At 37.8% G+C, this 17,943-nt stretch overlaps 1 protein-coding gene across 1 annotated transcript in view; it reads right to left on the minus strand.

Annotated features, from left to right (window-relative positions):
• Window positions 1–14,739: 14,739 nt before the first annotated feature.
• Window positions 14,740–17,943, minus strand: part of GYPC (glycophorin C (Gerbich blood group)) — a 29,331-nt gene continuing 26,127 nt past the window's right edge. The window contains exon 3 of the mRNA XM_079310956.1: window positions 14,740–16,934. Within this exon, the coding sequence (XP_079167082.1) occupies window positions 16,738–16,934 (197 nt within the window). The 3' untranslated portion in view covers window positions 14,740–16,737. The remainder of the gene's footprint in view (window positions 16,935–17,943) is intronic.

Here is a 17,943-nt window from a genome sequence, read left to right on the forward strand (position 1 = left end):
CAATGTCTAACTGGGATTATGCTCTTTGTTCTTCAGCTGTGAAATGAGGCCTACACTGCCTCCTTTCAACTATGTAGCACCAAATCTCTCTATCAGCAAATTTTCATTAAGAATAAATTTTCCTTTCCTCAGCTTGGTTTTAATAACTTTCTCTGTCGATTCTCTCCAAGAGATAGATCTACACTTCCCAGTTTTTTAAATATTTTCTTACAGTTGTTTAGATTATTAATGATACTCTTTTAAACATATTTTCCCATTTAGATATGTTTGCTGTCTGGAAATCTTACCTAGGCAGAATTTGAGGATGTGAGACATTTGTCCAGAATTTCTAGCTGTTCCATACATATTCATGAGCACAAATGACCCAAACCATCCCATGTTTCATAGTTTCTTCCTGATTTTATCTATTTATAGCCTGGAAATCTCAGATTGAAATTTGGGAGTCCCATTCCTCAGGCATAATCTCCCCCATAGAGTCTGCCATTGTACCAAAGCTGAGTAAGCAGCTCAGATCAGGTAGAGCAGAATTTCTCAGCTGTAGGGTAGAGCTCAGGTGTACACACAAGAGATGCCTAAGGCAGGACTCCAGAAGTAGCCATTCTGTAGCCAGCATTGAAACATGACCTTTTGCAGGCAGGGGAAAGGGACTCAAATTATGGATTTGAAGGGGGAATCTGTGAAGAATTCTATCTAGGAGAGTCTGAGGCAAATAGTATTTGTATCAGCATCTATATCTTTGCTTTAGGTGAATTCTCAACAATCAGACTATTCATTAATTCATCTCTTTCATCACCCTGTTTGTCACTCCCATTTTGTTTTTCTACTGAATATATTCAAGCAAACCACAGCATCTGAAGCATGTGCAGAGAAATTGCAGCATCCATCTTTAAAGTGACCTGCTTTTCCTTTCAAGCAATTCTATTCCCTACACAGGCTACGGAGGCTCTTTGCTAGATAATGTAAAATGACACTAACTGGACTATTTATATCACTGCAAAGTAGTACATGATGGGATAATTAGCAATGCTGTATCTGCTGGAGTGAGCGATAACACTGTAACACGTTTTTGTGTTAAGCAACACAAACAACAATACCTGCAGGTTAAACAGCACCTGAGAAGCTGATAGGCCTTCTGCACTTTTATTTCCAGGAGGCAATAGCTGCTGGCTGCTCTCATTCATGAGGCACAGCTGTGATGCTGGTTGTATTACTTCTTGAGGTACTTGTTCTCTGTGAAGATAAGTGAGTTTTGCAATCAGGCTTGCTTTGGGCAAGTGTGGGTATTCAACACACTTTCTGAACAGGAAGACTGTCAAGATTTGTAGATCTGCCAACAAAACATCACCTTTGGATGGAAAAGACCAAGTGCTTGGCCAGTTGATCACACACTTTTATTCCTGGCTGGAGTCCAACAGCCTGTACTGTGTTTGGCTTACATATTGCTTCAGAAATGTGTGAGACAGCCAGTCTTGACCTGAATCCATAAAAGTGTGACTGTGATCCATTTAAGCCCATATCTAGGCTGAAAGACTATAACTTTGCTGATGAGAACCTGTTTTTTTTTTTTTAATATTAACACAGACGTAGAGATCAATAACTTGCTATGCTCTGATTCTGTGTATTTCCGTGGTTAATTATGCTCATTAAAAATGTTTCATATGAATTTGCTCAATTTCAATTTCCATAAATTTTCTGTTATGCCTTTCTCTGCAACATTAAAAGATGATTTTGTATATTCTATTTTCACTTGAGTAAGGTTACTTGTGCAGCACTCATGATTGTCTCAGGTCCTCTTTGAGATAAGATTGAATTCGCTTCCCATAAATATTTTTCTCCATCCCTTGAGATATGTTTGTGACTCCTCCCTACACACCCTGTAGTTTTTCAACATCCTCTTTAAAATGTCAACACCAGAACTGGATATGTCATTCCACTATGCAGGAAATGTGTCAGCATCAGGTGAGCAGGGCCAAATAGGGAAAAAAAATCATTGCAGTTCTTGTCTGCTGGTGCATCCAAGGAAGGTATTCACCCATTACATCACCCTTGCAAAGTATTTTGTTTCATTGTTAAGAACTATAGATATGTCACACTGGTAATTAGCGTTCCGTTCCTCACTTCTTTAGATCAGTAATAAAAGAAAATAAATTTCTCTTAATGAAAACAGACTTTGCGAGATGGACCAAACTTTCAATGCAATACTGATCTTCATTCATTAAAGCACTGATGAGGAGCAATTCTATATTTCTATAATTCTATATCCAGCTGACTGGATACCCCATGGGAAGGTGGACTCATGTTTCATGAAAAGACAAAAGAAGTCCTATTTAAAATTGGTCAAGAATAGCTTAATGATTGTGAAAAGAAACTGGAGGGTCATGTGTGAAACTCTGATGGGTGAAACATTCTGATAATGTTCCCATGCTGTCAGCTATGAGAAATTTGCTACTGCCATAACTGGAATTTACCCCACCTGCAGCCTGCAGCTATTTCGTGTCAGCAGAGATTCCTGGATACCATAAGCAGGTCCATCCAAAATAAGACAAACTTAGGGCACATGTCTCTTATGTACCCATCAGTGCTTTGCCTTGCAAATTAACTTAGTTCAGTCCAGTGAGTTCTGTTCGTTGTCTGGGGAAGAGAACAGCTTTACTACAAAGTGTGGAAGCCAATTTTTTTTTTTTCTTTTATTATTAAAACTGCACATGAAGGCAGTCCTGAAAACCCTCTGGTGGTCTATAATAACATGAAGATTAAAATGCTGTCTGTTGCATAGAAGCCATGGATTGCAGTGTGTTATCTTCTTGAATGAAGCTGCTGCCACAAAGGTTGTGTCTTGCTGACTATATTATGCAGAGAATGAATGTCAAGCTTAAAAAGAGTCATTGAACAGAAGTTGAGAGCAGTACAAAAAAATCTAAAGATTGTAACTTTCCAGCTAATTTAACATTTTTTGAAACTGCTGCTGTAGTTTTTCTCATACAAGACAGGTCATGTTAATGTCACTGCTGCTGTTTCACACAGCTTTGCAGAGGGTGGACAGGGCTTCCAAGTGATGTAAGGACCACCAAGGAAGTTAATGGAAATAAATCTCCATCATCTCTTCTGATGCAAAGACTATTAAGAGTCTGCCAAGAAACTCAGGGACAGGTTCAGAACAAAGCAAATAAAGTACGGGTTTATGGAATAAATTGTGTAGCTTATTGCTTCAGCATATCTGAGACAAAGAATTACATTAACTCAAATTATAACCTATTATTAATGAATTAAAAAATTAATGGAGGAAAAGAAAATACAACATTCCTCTTATATGAAAAATCTCTAAATCATAAATATTCAGAATATATTTTAGAGAAATTGCACTGTAAGGCTCCTCTGTTGTAACAGACCTGCTATCAGTAAAGATTTGAAGATGAGGTACCAGGTTACATGGACCCTTTTTCTGTCCCCCCACATCTCTCCTACAAATCTACACACATTCCCTACATTAGCAGAGTCAGCCTCTAACTGCTTCTGAAATTTACTCTGATGCCACTATGAGGAAGGTGAGAGAGATTTGTTGACCTGAGTCACCAGAGACAAAATAAACTGGATAAAAAGTTCAAGACACAGGGAAGCAGACTGAGTATTCACTGGTGGGAAGCAACCACTCTAGTAGCAAAGAAACAAGGGCTGGACAAAATCAAGATATTGATAGTAGGGTAACAACAGGAGAGCAGGGTAGAGGAGGCAGTGCTCAGCAGACCAGAGTGTGTGCTTGGTGGAGCTCATTCCTCAAGGAGAATGGTGCAGTGCTGAGGTCTGACTGGAAAGTCCACTCCACACTGGATGAGGTGAGCAGGGAGAGAAAAGGAGGGCAGAAGAAATTGCTTCCCCTCTAAGTATCCTCTGAAGTCTGCCAGAAGATCAGCCTTACATAGAAAAGCCATTGAGAGTTATACAGAAATATGGACCTGCTCATTTAATTCAGAGCATCCTGTTCTTCAAGAGCTATTTTTAGGTGCTGTTCACTAAACATCACTGCATTTTCACACTGCAGTTTTTATTCCTTCAAACTTTTCTCCACACTTCATCTTTGGCTACAAATACATTCTGAAACTCAAATGAGAACCATGCTGTTTTGCACCCCTCTAGTCAAACCAAAGGATGACTGAAAAACTTCCTTATAAAATCTTTTCCCCGGCTGTGACTATTTGCTAAATAAGTGAGGATTTGCTCCCTAGTGGAAGTAAGCACAGAAAGTTAAGTACACCTGGTTGCTGTGCTAGATTGCAAACCCTAGGTGATTGGTAGGATTCGTGCCTCTTGGATAATAGCAGCATTTTGGGGAATGAAGTCCAGGTGAGCAGCAATTGAGTCAGTGTTAAGAAGCAAGGTGTGCTGGGAGTTCTGAGTCATTGATAAAATTCTTCTGATCATTGAAGCCTAAAATAGCTTTGGTGGAATATGAGTGTAGGTGAAATGAGTTTGAGGCACTTAATGGCAAAGTGCTATTGTCAGTCTTAGCAGCAATGCATAAATAAAGTCTTGGATATTGACCCTACCTGTCAGTAAATCCAAGATTTCTGAGCTACCTCAGGTGCAGAGGTTTACCTCTCCAATGCACCTCTGTTCAATTTTCTCTTAGGTCTAAAGGATCCAGCTGTGTATCTCTATTGCTTACTACTGATAGGAAGGCTGCCTCTGAAGATAGGGTTCAACTCTGACTTAAAAACTCTAATCAAGTCAGGGGTCTTCAGGCAGCTTCTGTTCTCAGTTATCTCTGTGGAAATTGAGAAGCTTTATCAAAACCAGCTGATAGTTTAAGAGCAGAATGGTGGGCAGCAACTGCTCTATGTAACTTTGTCTTCTAAATAACCTTCCTTGCACTGCTACTAAATCACTATATTCCAGTTAAAAAGAGTGCCTGAAATCACTACTCTGTAGAACCAAAGGAGGAACAAAATTCAGAGTATTCTTCAGGATTGTGTTTTACTCAGTCCTGCACTTAATGAAAAAGAGGAAGAAAAAAAGGAAAAAAATAACTTGATCATTCAAAAATAAACAAAATTAATTCTGTGAACATTGGACCTTTACTTGCAGTTCACAGATTGGTGTAGGGAGAAGAATGTTAATTTTCCTATCATTTTATGCTTTAAATTTAAAGGTGATATCTTTACTTTGCAAAGTGCTTGGGTTATTTATGATGGTAGAACAAATTCTATTTTCGATTTCTAATTTTATCTGTGACTAACTCCAAGTTTTACCGTCCTTTTCTGTATTAATTCTGGGCTGCCATATGAACAGGATTAACCATGATAAATCCATCAGTCAACTCCCAGATTGCTGGGAATTCTGAGTCAAAACTATATTGTATGTGGCCTTTTAATAGTAATAGGAACCTTAAATATAGTTGGCTTTTTAAAATGTATTTTTTCTAAATTGATGACTTTCCAGTAATTTTGATCAAAAGTAATTGCACTTATAAAGTCCATTCTTTTTCCTCATCTGTTTCAATTTCTTGCCACTAATTTATGTTGCTGCTCTTCACAGAAAACAATAACCTTCTTAAGAGAGACTCTCCAGCTTACACCCAATACAAGATTTTGTGCAAGAGGTAAAAAATCGATTGAATGTTTTTTTTGGTCCTCTAAGACATTATACTGTTGTGACGTAAAGCTTTCAAAAATTTCCCCTTGATCTGAATATTCCTGTGAGGTAACTAACTTTATACAGACCCATAATAATAAAACATTTTCAGTAAGTCTTCCTTCTGAAATGAGCAGAAAAACTTGTTTAAAGCACCTTCCATCTTTGAAAGCATTTTCCCCCTCATAAACCTTGAAGTGTTACAGCAAAGCTGGCACTGTCTGCATACAGCAGCCTGCCTGTCAATTATGGAAAACTCAAATTTCATGTATCAAGAGCCTGTGTGAAAATTGCTTTGAGTGTTAATTGCCCAAATGATTCAGCTTTATAAGAGCCTCTCTTATGTACTGAAGTATGTCTCATGGCACGCTGAGTGCCAAGCTCCAATAGAGAGCCAGCTGTGCTCTGCTCCCAGATGTTTGAAGAAGATAATTCCTGCCCATCATTTCAGTCCTCCATCACAAAATCATGAAAATTTTGTTTAATGAAGTCATTAATGCACAATAGCATATTTCTTCCTTTTTTTTTTTTTTTTTTTTTTTTTCTGATGCTCTCCCTAGAATGCATTCAAGTTTGCCTTGGCTTATAATTACAGTAGCACATTGTCAGATTAACTGTGCTGAGGAGATAAAACAAAAGCCATCAGTTCTGCAAAATTAAGACTCTGTCAACATAATTTAGAAAGGATCAGAACCCTCTGCTTTCAAAAATATTGTTTTTAGCTGTGTTTAAGGTCATTTTCATTCTCCAGTTTACCTATTGCAACATTAATTTTTCCTGGAAGCCTAACAAAAAGTACACTTTAGTTCCAAGTGTTGGATTCAAGCCTTTTCATAACTTCTCTTCCCGCAGATCTCATTTTTCAATGTGTTCATTGGCCCTTGACAAATTTACACTGCTGAGGATTTTTGGTGTTTTGGTTTTGGTTGTGTTTGTGGGGTTTTTTAGAGCCAAAGTAGCTGAAGTGACATTGAAGTGAAGGGATCTCTGTTAATTTATACAATATGTTTGTGGGCTGAGTCAACCCTCTGGATACAAACAAGGAAACAGCTTTTACAGGGAGATCTTGCTTGGACTTTTCTTGTCAGTGTGCAGAGAATTTCATGGAGATGTTTTCTGTGCTATATGGTGATAAAATATTTGTGAGAACCACAGCTTGATCTTCACAGCGAGTGACTACCATCATTTCCTGCTGCTTTCTGCCTCAGCTGTCAGAAGAGATTTCTCTTAGATTTCGTTGCAGTTGAACTTTGAACAGCCACAGACAGGTGAGGCTGGGTTAATTCAGCCTGTCTTTGTGGCCATGCTGCTCTCAAACACGAGTACATAGCTGTGTTTACACAGGGAGGTGCTAGGCAGTATGAATTCACTGTTCACCATTCCCAAGCCACCAGGGGAGAATTCCTTGCTTTCCCAGGTCCATTTGTTTTTGTGTTCACTCACCAACACAGCATTTCAGGATCACAGGTTGTTCTGGTTTAATCACATCTGATCCTATTGCTCCTACAAGCTATGGACTCTGCCCAGCATCTGGGCAGATGTGGCCTCCTTCAGCTGTTGTCACACTCAATGCAGAGTCCATTTTTTGCTGTTTGAGTTGCAGGCAATAAGACCCTCTGGAAAGCATTTTCTCAGTAGCTGATGGCTCTCACAAGTTGGCAGCAATGTTGGTGTGGAGGCTTTTGGTATCTGAGACATGAAACATTAGAGCACCTTGTGATAAAGATGGGATGAAGCAGCTGCTCTGTTACAGAGCTTCTGTCTCTCAAATCATCCAAAATTAGGGCATACACACCTGGGGATAAGAATAATTTCCTGATCTTCTTCAGAATGGGTAGAGTGAAGCAAAGCTTCATTTTCTCTATATTGGCTTTGCATGAACATCCCAGCAGCTGGAGGAGAAGGCTCAGTATCTTTGGAGGGATTCTTGAATTTTACTCCTATCAGTAATTTTGCCAGCTGGGCTATACCTCTGTTAGGAAAAACCTCAAAAAACCAACAAAAAAAAAAAAAAGCAAAAAAACCCCATAACCTCCCCCTCTGTGTTGAAATCCCAGGGTAAATCAAGGCACATGCAGAGGCATTCCTCATGAAACTAATGGAGTCTCACATTCCTGCTTTTCCAATTCATTGCTCCAATTCATCTCTTGTCTTTTTGGCTGGGAATTCCAACTTGAGAGAGATACATGCTAAATATACAATTTTAGGAAACTGTATAACATTTTCTCAGCAGTCTAATTTGCCATAATAATATCAATAAAATGAAAAAGAGCACTTGGAAGATGGGAACTTTTGCCTGTACTTGGAGCTAGACAGGGAATGATTATATATATTTTCCCATCTCTGCCTTGAATACAATTCACATGGAGAGACAGGGCATGACCCTAGAAGACACTGCAAAAAAAATGTTTATTAGCTAAAATGATACAAACACATTTCATGAATGTTCCTGCAGAGGGAAGATGAAACAAAATATTACTTTTTTTGTACAGTCTTAACAAATCTTACTGTACAACACAGAACTGCTAGAAAAGAAATTGTTTTAATGAATAATAACCTCTTATTCATCTGACTGATTAAAAATGCTTTTTCTTCAGACTGATTATTTATTTACTCTTTATTTCAGAGAGGAGAAAATTATGAGGAGCTCAGAGGTGTTTTTTTTTTTTTAAATTTGTTTGTTTTTTGTTTTTTTCTCCAACAACAATTAAACTTTGGCCAAGAATTTGGTTTATAGAAAGATATTGTTTGATCCGTGTCAGAAAAATATTCTGGTACTGCTCTTTTTCAGATCTTCAATGCCCCTATGCTTTGGGGAGGGAGGCTGATCTTCTTTGGGAATGACTTTCACTCACAACTATTCCATTATCTTCTTTACCAAGAAGCCTGACCAACTGGAGTTTAACAAAACAGTTTTGTCAAGTTTTAAGGGTTTTTTTTTGTATGGAAAAAAAAACCCTACCACAACCAATACAACAGTCTCTTCTCTCCCCTGAAGATTGTATCCATGAAAAGCTCAGCCAGAGTCTAATAAGAAAATTCCCAATCCTACAACAGGAGAGGATGAAAACAGGACTTGAGGGCTGGAACAAAATGAAAAAATGAGGACAGGATTTCAAAATCCATATGACTTATACCTGTGAGTGGAGCTAGGAGTAAGCTGACTTGGTGGGTCTGATAAGGTTTGAAGTAATCTTATCCTGAACTATTTGCTCTTATCCTTGTGTCTGTAATCCATTTTTCATTGCAGTCAGTGAAGTTGCAGAGATGAGAGATCTGGTTAAAGTTAAACACAGCTGCCAGATTTTTCTTTGCAGGGAAAAAGGTGAGAGAGATATTGAATAAGAAGACAAAGAAAAATAATTCTGTGGGCTCTTTTGGCAAGTGTTCAGCATCTTGCTATTCAGGGGAATCCATTTGTTCCTGATTCTGTGCTGTGCCTTCCATTTTTCATTTTACTTTCTTGCATCCTGGTGTCAGAAGCATCACTCATGTCAAGACTGAGTGAGTCCTGATCTCCCTTCATGGAACAATGGACTTTGTCCCTCAACCAGGAAACTAAGAGATGTAATAATCTCTGATTCTTCAACTTTTGTTCTGCTAGGTAAGTTGTGCTGCTGTTGGACAGAAGGGAATCAAGATATTTCTGCTCTATGGAAGAAATTCTGAGCACAAGGCTCTGTTTATGCAGAACATTACAGGAATATGAGAGAAAGTATGGAGAGCCCTGAGGGCCTCACGTGCATTTGTGAAACAAAAACTTATGAATGGAGAAGAAAACATAAATTGACAGTAAAAAATGGCAGGAAGTGTAATTTAATTGAAATACAATATAAAAATCTTATTTATGTTAAGTATGAATAACAGGGGGCTTTATTAAAATGCTATTGATCACTCCATTAGGTGTTAGAATGAATAAAGATGATTCTTCCCAGGAACTAACAATGTGACACTGAGTTGCATTTTATCAACATACCCATATGTCACACTGAGAAGTCCTTCCAAGTGAATTTGGTAGCAATCTCTCAGCAAGATTAAATGCTTTTTTTTTCAAGGTACTGGAAACTGAGTGACCCAATCATTAACCAACAACAGAAATTAAGAAACATCTCTATGTATAGTTCTAGCAAGATTAGTTGCTAAGGTGTGAAACCTTTCTTTTGAAGCTGAAATAGAAATGTTAATCAAAATATTTGCTGGGAAACAGATTTCTTACTTCAAGGTCTGGACCTTTTCTTTCTCACTGTTGTCAAAATATCTTGTGCTGAAGCATTAGGTTGATAGAATAGATATGAAGTGAATCGTATGTATGTGTAGGGTTGTGTTGTGTGATGACACTTCATTCTGAAATCCCTTATTTTCATGTACTGCCCTTTATTAGCTAATCTTTTCTTTATTAACCTCTTTGTTTCTGCTGTAAGCATGCCAACTACTGGCCATCCTTAAAGGATTCATTTGGTGTGGACACACTCTGATTATTCCTTGCCAATTAGTCTGTGGCCAGTCTCCACATGCAGTGCCACTGGTACCTCTAAAAGCCATCACAGATTTGGGCTGCTAAATTGAAAGCACCTCTAATAACACTGATTCCTGTTTTCTGAAGTCAAGGTCCAATTTTCAAAATGTGCTTGCTATTAATGAAGAATCTGGTTTATAGTCTTCAGCAGCCTGTCTTTTCTCATCTTTGCTTCCTCATGAACAATCCACACATCAAAGCCCTATGGCACATTGGAACAGCTTCTCTACAGATATCAGAACTTAGGTGATCCACTGTCCTTCTGGGCCTCCAGGTTTCACCACTTGGAGGTAGCATATTGACCCAATAACATATTACCTGAAGACCTTTCCTCACTGTCAGGAGTAATCTTTGGAAAAGGCAGTGACAACATTATTGATGGCTGGACTTGGTGATCCTACAACCTTAATGAGTCCATGATTCTATTGCAATACTTGTTATACCAGGCATATCCTCTCAGCACTCTTTAGCTGGGGATATTTTAAACTAGAAGATCATTTGTATGGAAAGCATGAAGAACAAAGCAGAAGTATTCACACTTGGTACCAGCTGGGTGGAAGGCAGGTCAGCCAACAGCAAATAGCCATTAGATATTTAAAATCTGCCCAGAATGTTTAAGAATACCATGGCTTAGATCATAGAGCAGTGCACAGGTCCATACCAACATCCACAGGGTAATGTTTCTTCAGAGAGAATAATTGTTTGATTTCTCATTTGAAGATTCACTCCTTCTTAGATCTATCAAAAGCTTCTACTTTTTAATGCAAACACCAGCAGTATATCTTTTAGGGTTTGTATGCTCTATTAAGAAAAATTCTAGCTGACTGTTCCTTTTTGATCTACATTCTCATGAAAGCAACATAATTGGCAATTCTAAAAGTTCATGACGTTTTGCAAAAGAAGAAAAATATGAGAAGAGCCTTTTAAATGCTGAAAATTACAACTTTAATTATAAAGTTATTAATTTCTTCATATTTTTTCCATTCAAAATATAGTAGATTTGTAACATCCTTGTATTAATAGCTTTGGTAAATACAAACATTGCAGTCAGCTTTAACATAAAATCAGCAGTAAGCTTTGGATGCTTTTTTCTCTATTCTTTTCATAGCAATGCTGCAATCCAAATAGATTTGTCAGATACTTTCCATCATACATACAGTACAAAACAACAGAAAAGGTGTGGAGTCAAGAAGTCATGCTGAAAAATCAGCATTTATAAAGACTGTATTTTAATCTAATGTGTTTCTTTCTGGCATGTGTGGAAATACAATTTTTATGCAGGAAAGATAAATATGATCAGTAAAATGCTTGCCCTGCTGAATCCAGTGGGATTTTGTCCCAACCACACAGGGAATGGGCACATAGAATAAGGATTCCTTATTTTCAGTCACTTGCAATACTATTGTCTTGAATTAGACAAGGATCTCTACTACAACAAATATTTAACTTCTTTGTAATATGGTTGGAGTTTTTCCTCACCATCTATGTTTTATTTTGATATTGTGAGCTTCCTTTATTTACCCAAATCAGATGTGGGTCCATTGCTTGTTCAGGTATTTAGTATTCTTTCCTGAAGGAACTGCTGCTCTGAGCCTTCTGCACATTCTAAACATACAAAGCTTTCTTCTGTGAAGAATGAGAGGTTTTAGAAAATGCAGTAAACAGCTTTCAATACATTTAATGTGAGTGTTCTGTTGGTGTGTATGCACCATCATGTTTTGATTGAACTTGCACACACAAGGGATCCAAACACCTAATTTAATTCAAAGGAAACATTTCATATAATTTAAAGAAATTTATTGCCAGCAATTACAGTGAGCAAATACACTGATTTCTCCAAACAGGAATACCTATTTTGTTTGAAGAAAAACTTCTCTCCTATTGGCATCAGATTACCTTCTCTTGCTCTGTACCTTTTTACTGATTTTCTCAGCATCTTGTCTCAGTGTTTCCTCTCTTCTGTGAGGGATTCTTGAAGGCTTTAACTCGTGCAGTCCTTTCCTGCTCATCCTGGAACTATAAATGTTTCAGCACTTTGTCTGCATTCTTTGTTGAATAAAATAGTCCTTTTAATTTCCATGTATTTATGTACCCCTGTGATCCCTAGACTGTATTTAAGAGCAAACTTGATGTTCTCAGAAACCCCACAGTCCTATTTTTAATTGTATCACAAATTGATTTGGTCTTGGTATTCTAAAAGCAAAAGAAATTCCACATATGTATATCTTATATATGTCTCGTTTCCTTAACAACTGGCTGACTAAATTCTCCTCAGATATGTACTAATGTACAATGGCAAATTGGACCTGGGGAAAGCCTGAAACAATAGAGGCCAAGCCCCAGAACAAATCCATACCAGGTCCATGGTCTGGTTGGCCAGATACACAATTGGGGTGACTTTTTTGGACAGAATTACTCTCCTGAGCTGTAATAATGCTTCAGAAGCTGAGATGGGCAAGCAGTCATTTTTGTGCATGGGAGGACTGTCAGTTATGCTCATAAAATTAGAAGAAATTGAGTTCCAGATGTTAAAGCAGAATGTCAGAATATTGAATCTGTGAAAACTTTTTTCAAAGACTGACAAAAAGAAATGGCTTAAAAGGAGATTAATTTCCCATTGCAAGGGATCATTTTTATCAGTGAAAGAATTTGAAAGCTTCATGAACCCACTCATAAAGCTTACTAATGTCATCAGAAATACTGTGTTTAATTCTTGTCATTTCCATATATCTTGAAAAAATATCCTGTGTTCCTACAGAATCATATTTATTTTCTGCTTCAGCAAATATTGGTCATTTTGGTGCACTGCTTTCCCATACATCATTGAAAAATGACATTCTTGTAAATATGGACCTATGACTTCCTATGCAAAGAGGGATTCAAGAAGTTTTCATAGGGCATTAAGGCATGAGGACAAAATCAAGTGGTTCAAGGGATCATCATTATGTTCCCTTGTTTAGGGAGAACCACTGCAGATGATCACTGGAGATTTATAGCACTAAATTTAAATTTAACAACTACAGATCTTGCAGTGCTATTTTTAGACCTGTTGTCTGTAAAAATGTGGCATATGTCATCACTCCATAAATCCATCCCAGGTCAGATTGGTCAGATTTGCCCAAATTTGACACAGGATTGGCAATTCAAACCTAAAACCTTTTTGAAAAATTTTATTGGCTAGCAGAGAGAGGCAGAGCACCTTTATTGATAAGAACAGATAAATAAATAGAGAAGCAAATGTCTAATCCTCTGCCACAGAGAAGGCATTAGAGATCCAGATGGGAGCTGGGGGACTGCAAGCAAGAACAGCAGCCACAGGTGAGAAGATGGGGCACCAAAGAGCTGCAGGACAACAGAGAGACCCCACATAAAAGTATGTTTGGGAAGAAGAATCTGCTTTATTAATTGTTCTATTAAGGAAGCAAATTGCAAAAATCATTTAACCATCAGTGATGAAAAGCTACAGCTGCCAACTGAGATGTGTCAGCGTCGTGCACAATGTTTGCTTTAGCACAGCATGCTGCTTGCAGAAGGATGTTTTGCTAATTAGTTGTGAAAGTTATAGGAAGTTTGTAATGCACTCTTTTTATGACTAAATTGAATGACTCAAGACAGTAGAGTTATTGTATGAGTAAAAAAAACAGGATGAGGCCATTAGAATCTGCCAGTCACCAGATATCATGAGCTTTCTTCATGACAAAGCAAAGTTTTTCCTGAACACAAAGAAACAGAAAATATCCACAAACCATTTCTTCTCTCTGTTGAGCATGCTTGAGTAATTTCTAAATAGACAACCCAGAGGGCACAGTAAAGAAATAAATTCACTGAAGCTGCAGCTCATGACAGAAATGCTGCTGCTCAACTGTTCAAAGTGGCTCATTACCAATAAGGAAGCTATTCCTGAATGCTTGGACTGTTTGTCAGCCTATATGAATAAGGGAAGTGGGATAAAGATTGTTAATTAAGCTATTAAGAAGAAATATAGTCAGAGACCACAAGCTGCATTCAGTTGAGATTTAAGGGAAGCAATGACACCAAGTCTGAAGTTGACTGAATTGGTAAGAATTGGCTGAGCTCCTCTGAACTCATGCTGTACCACCAGAAAACCTGGCCTCTACAATTCCAGTGTGGCACTTTTTCTAAGTCTACCTCATAATTTAAAAACTCACACCCACACCAAAAGAAACACTAAGTCTGGTTCCTGTGTGTAACAGGTACGACACAGGTGTCTAATTAAAATCTGCAGGCTCAACTTGCAAAAGCCAGAATTTCATGGCTGGGGACAGAGGCGGGAATTTGTTCCCTATGTGCATCACAATTTTCTCTAAAGTCAACTTTCTTTAAGAGTTATAATAATGTTACATGTTCTCAATGTATAAAGAGGACAAAGGCTGGTAGTCCTCTGTAGATCCTGCTAAGGCTGGAGGAAAGTCTTTTGGTGTTCCCACCCTTTGTGTGGGAGATGCAGCAGAGCTCAAGTCACCCCAGTTATCCTTTTCTCAGAGAAAATATTTACATATTTATTGAACTGGAGGGTCAGAAGTCTTCAGTTTTATAAACTCAGTCTTAACAGTTAAGATCAGGGATTTTTTCCCTAACACTTGTCCTAGAGAAATGAAATAGTTCCTATTTCAAAAGTAGTAAAATGATTAAAATATTAATGGGTCTAAGAAGGAGACAGTCAAGTGCATAATATCAAAATATTTGAGCTCTGTCAGTACTGTGTTTTGTGCATTTTATACTACACTAGCCACAGAATACAATGTGGCTCTGCAATGGAACATATCTCAAGCATTTAATAAATTTGGCACGAGTTTCACATTCTTTGGTTAAAATGCTAACACATGCAGACTTAAGATTCAAAATTAAAGGTATCTGGATTCTAAAAATAATTCAGAGTTCATCTTCTTCAAGTACTGACAAAAGACTGAGATTTTGATTGAAATACAGAAATATCTTGTTTCTTCAGTTGGGTCCTCAGAGTCTTGCCTTGCTGAAGTCTCTTACAGCATCATTGAGACCAATGTCATTAATGAGCACCAGAGTCCAGGAGCTTTCCAAGCTTTGGTGCCAAGAAATGAGCACAAGTGATCAGCAACAGAGTCTTGAAAGCACAGCTGTAGATGACTTTATATATATATGTGTACACACATATAAAGATCAAAGCACAGGAAAAGATAGATCAGCTTGAGCAGAGCTCATCAGTGTCTGATTTGTTATCTTGTATTTCTCCACCTCTATTTTCAGTAGTCCAGGGCACCATGACAGCTGTGGATGAGCAGGTGCAGAGAACAATTATCCTGTTTCTGGAGGTAACTGTGGGCTTCAATTAGGAAGCCAACTTACTGGGGTAAAGAAACTCATCCCTGTTGATTCCTAGGTGAGGAATAAGATCTTTGCATGTGACCCACCACGAATAATCTATTTATTTATTTATTTACTTATTTATAATAAAGCATCAGTGTAATTCTCTGGTCTAGCACACTGCAAAGGATATTCAGAAGTCATACAGAGTGAGAAATAAAGCCAGGGGGATGCAGATGAACAAGCTTCTTTATAGTAACAGTCATGGGGTTGCATCTGTGAAAGATGTACTAATATCTGCACCAGAACTCAATTCCTCTCCCTGCAAAAATCCACAGTCTCGCTGGCAGGCACTCAGAGAATTTTCTTATGCAAAATAAATAAATAAATATTCAGGCAAAAATATCTTACATGAAAAAACTGTATCTGAGCTCCATTGTTTCAAAGGGCCAGCTCAAACCAGGATGTTTTACCTTTTAATATCTATTTATTTATGCATGTGTGCTGAAAACCTACAGACTAATTGGAATCATATTTTTACATCTACTGACTATTGTATACTATATAGTAAATTCCAACATTCTGCAGTTCTCAAGCTGCCATGCAGAGAAAGTCAGTAATAAATTCTCCACTCTTACCTTTGCCATGTTTTCCAAGAGTTTTATTTCTCTGAAGTCCCTTCGATTTTTGTATATATATATTTATAAAATTCAAAAATTAAAACAAAAATCCCAGTGTAAATCCCCAAACAAGCAAAATAAACTCCCCTGTGCCAATAAAAATGCACATTTAAGGGGATGGGGGGGATATATGGGCTATAGATTCATTTTTTTTGAGCTAGATCACCTTTATCTAGTTTAATGTTTGTTCTGTTACCATTTGAAATTCAATTTCAGGTAGTTCTTCATCATTTCAGAATAGGATGCATCATTAACTCTAAGAGGATGTTTTCATTTGGCATCTGCTATTTTCACCAAATGTCAAGGCTTGACATTTGCTATCTTTATCTGGTTTTGGTGTATCACTCACTGAGATTTTGTTCCTTCTTATATGATATTGATTTCAACTGTGACCAGCTGTGTTGCTAATAAAATCAACAGGCAAGTGTCTGGCATTTAGTTCTTCACTGCTAGAGGAAAAGAAACAACCCAGTGACAAAAAAAGTAAAGAGATACTTTTCAATTAGGATGCTCGCCCGTATCCTCCTATTATCCATCTCTTAGTACTTCTGTTGATGTTATATTTCTGGTTGATTCCCTTGGGGAAGTCTCCATGGAAATCCTTGCCTCTCAGATGAAATACTCCTTTTTGCTCTCATCCACAGCCTCCTGGAGAGCGGGGTCATTTTTCAAAGCCGCATCCGCGCTTTCGGCAAACTCCGTCCCTTTGGCCTCGTTGGTGTGGTAGGTGCCCTTGTGCCTGTACATGTACCTGACCATCACCACCAGCAGGCAAATGAGCACGAACACCACGGCAGCAATCACTCCTAGGGGAAAGAGACCACTCAAATGCATCACCAGTGATAAAATACGAGAAGTGTCTCACAGCCAGACATCATGAGTTGCTTGGTCGAGAAAAGCCCATGTGTCATAAGGGGTTTGAATGTTGCAGTGGCCAGAGTCAGAACACACTGCAAAATAAAAGATGGGATATAGATACTGCAGAAATACAGGAAAAATTCTCACTAGCTTTCTTTCAAATCAATGGCTTGATTTGCTTGAACATATTGGAGCTAAAAGTTCTTTACAAAATGAGGAGAAATAAAGGAACATAAAGGAAAACCAATAGGTTTCTTTCATCCTTCTGCTAACATACACCTGGGGTAGGGGGTGTTGCAGACAGCCCAACCCTGCCTTCTCAAGTGTTCACAATTTCAGGAAATGTTCAGGGTAGTATTTCATAGGAGATATTCAACAAATAGCAGGAGCTGCAGGACTCTGAAACTGCTTTGTATTTGCAAGCTGCCATTTCATTCCGTGCTCTAATTAAGAAAGTTTAATTGCAATGAATGTGGAAGTGACACCTGGCAGAAGGAAGGGGTTCTGGCTAGATCTTTCTTGTCTCTTGGACTAAGGCTAATTTTCAGCTATGTGTTGACTGGACAAAAATCTCTATGGATGACCCCAAACAGTAAATGGAAACACTCCTAGTGAAAGAAAATAAATTCAATATCTTTTTGTGAAAATGTGAAAATGTAGAAGTCCATAAAAGAGACAAGTCCTGACAAGTCCAAAGAATGCCAAGCCCATTCTTAAAAACTCTACACACTCTATCTCTTTCCTCCCAGATCAAATTATTGACTTAAAAATCCTGAAAAAAAATTTAAGTGTTTTGACGTTTATTCAACTTCTTTAGCTTTTATAATTTTTTAAACATGATTTTTTGCATGAATACAGGATGTACTTATAAATGTTTTTGCTGTGATTCTGTATGATGATACTGAGCTGATTCTATATTAATATGAATCCAGGAATAAGCCAATCATTAAAGAAATA

Source organism: Erithacus rubecula (assembly GCF_903797595.1).
Source record: "Erithacus rubecula genome assembly, chromosome: 8".
Taxonomy (NCBI): Eukaryota; Metazoa; Chordata; class Aves; order Passeriformes; family Muscicapidae; genus Erithacus; species Erithacus rubecula.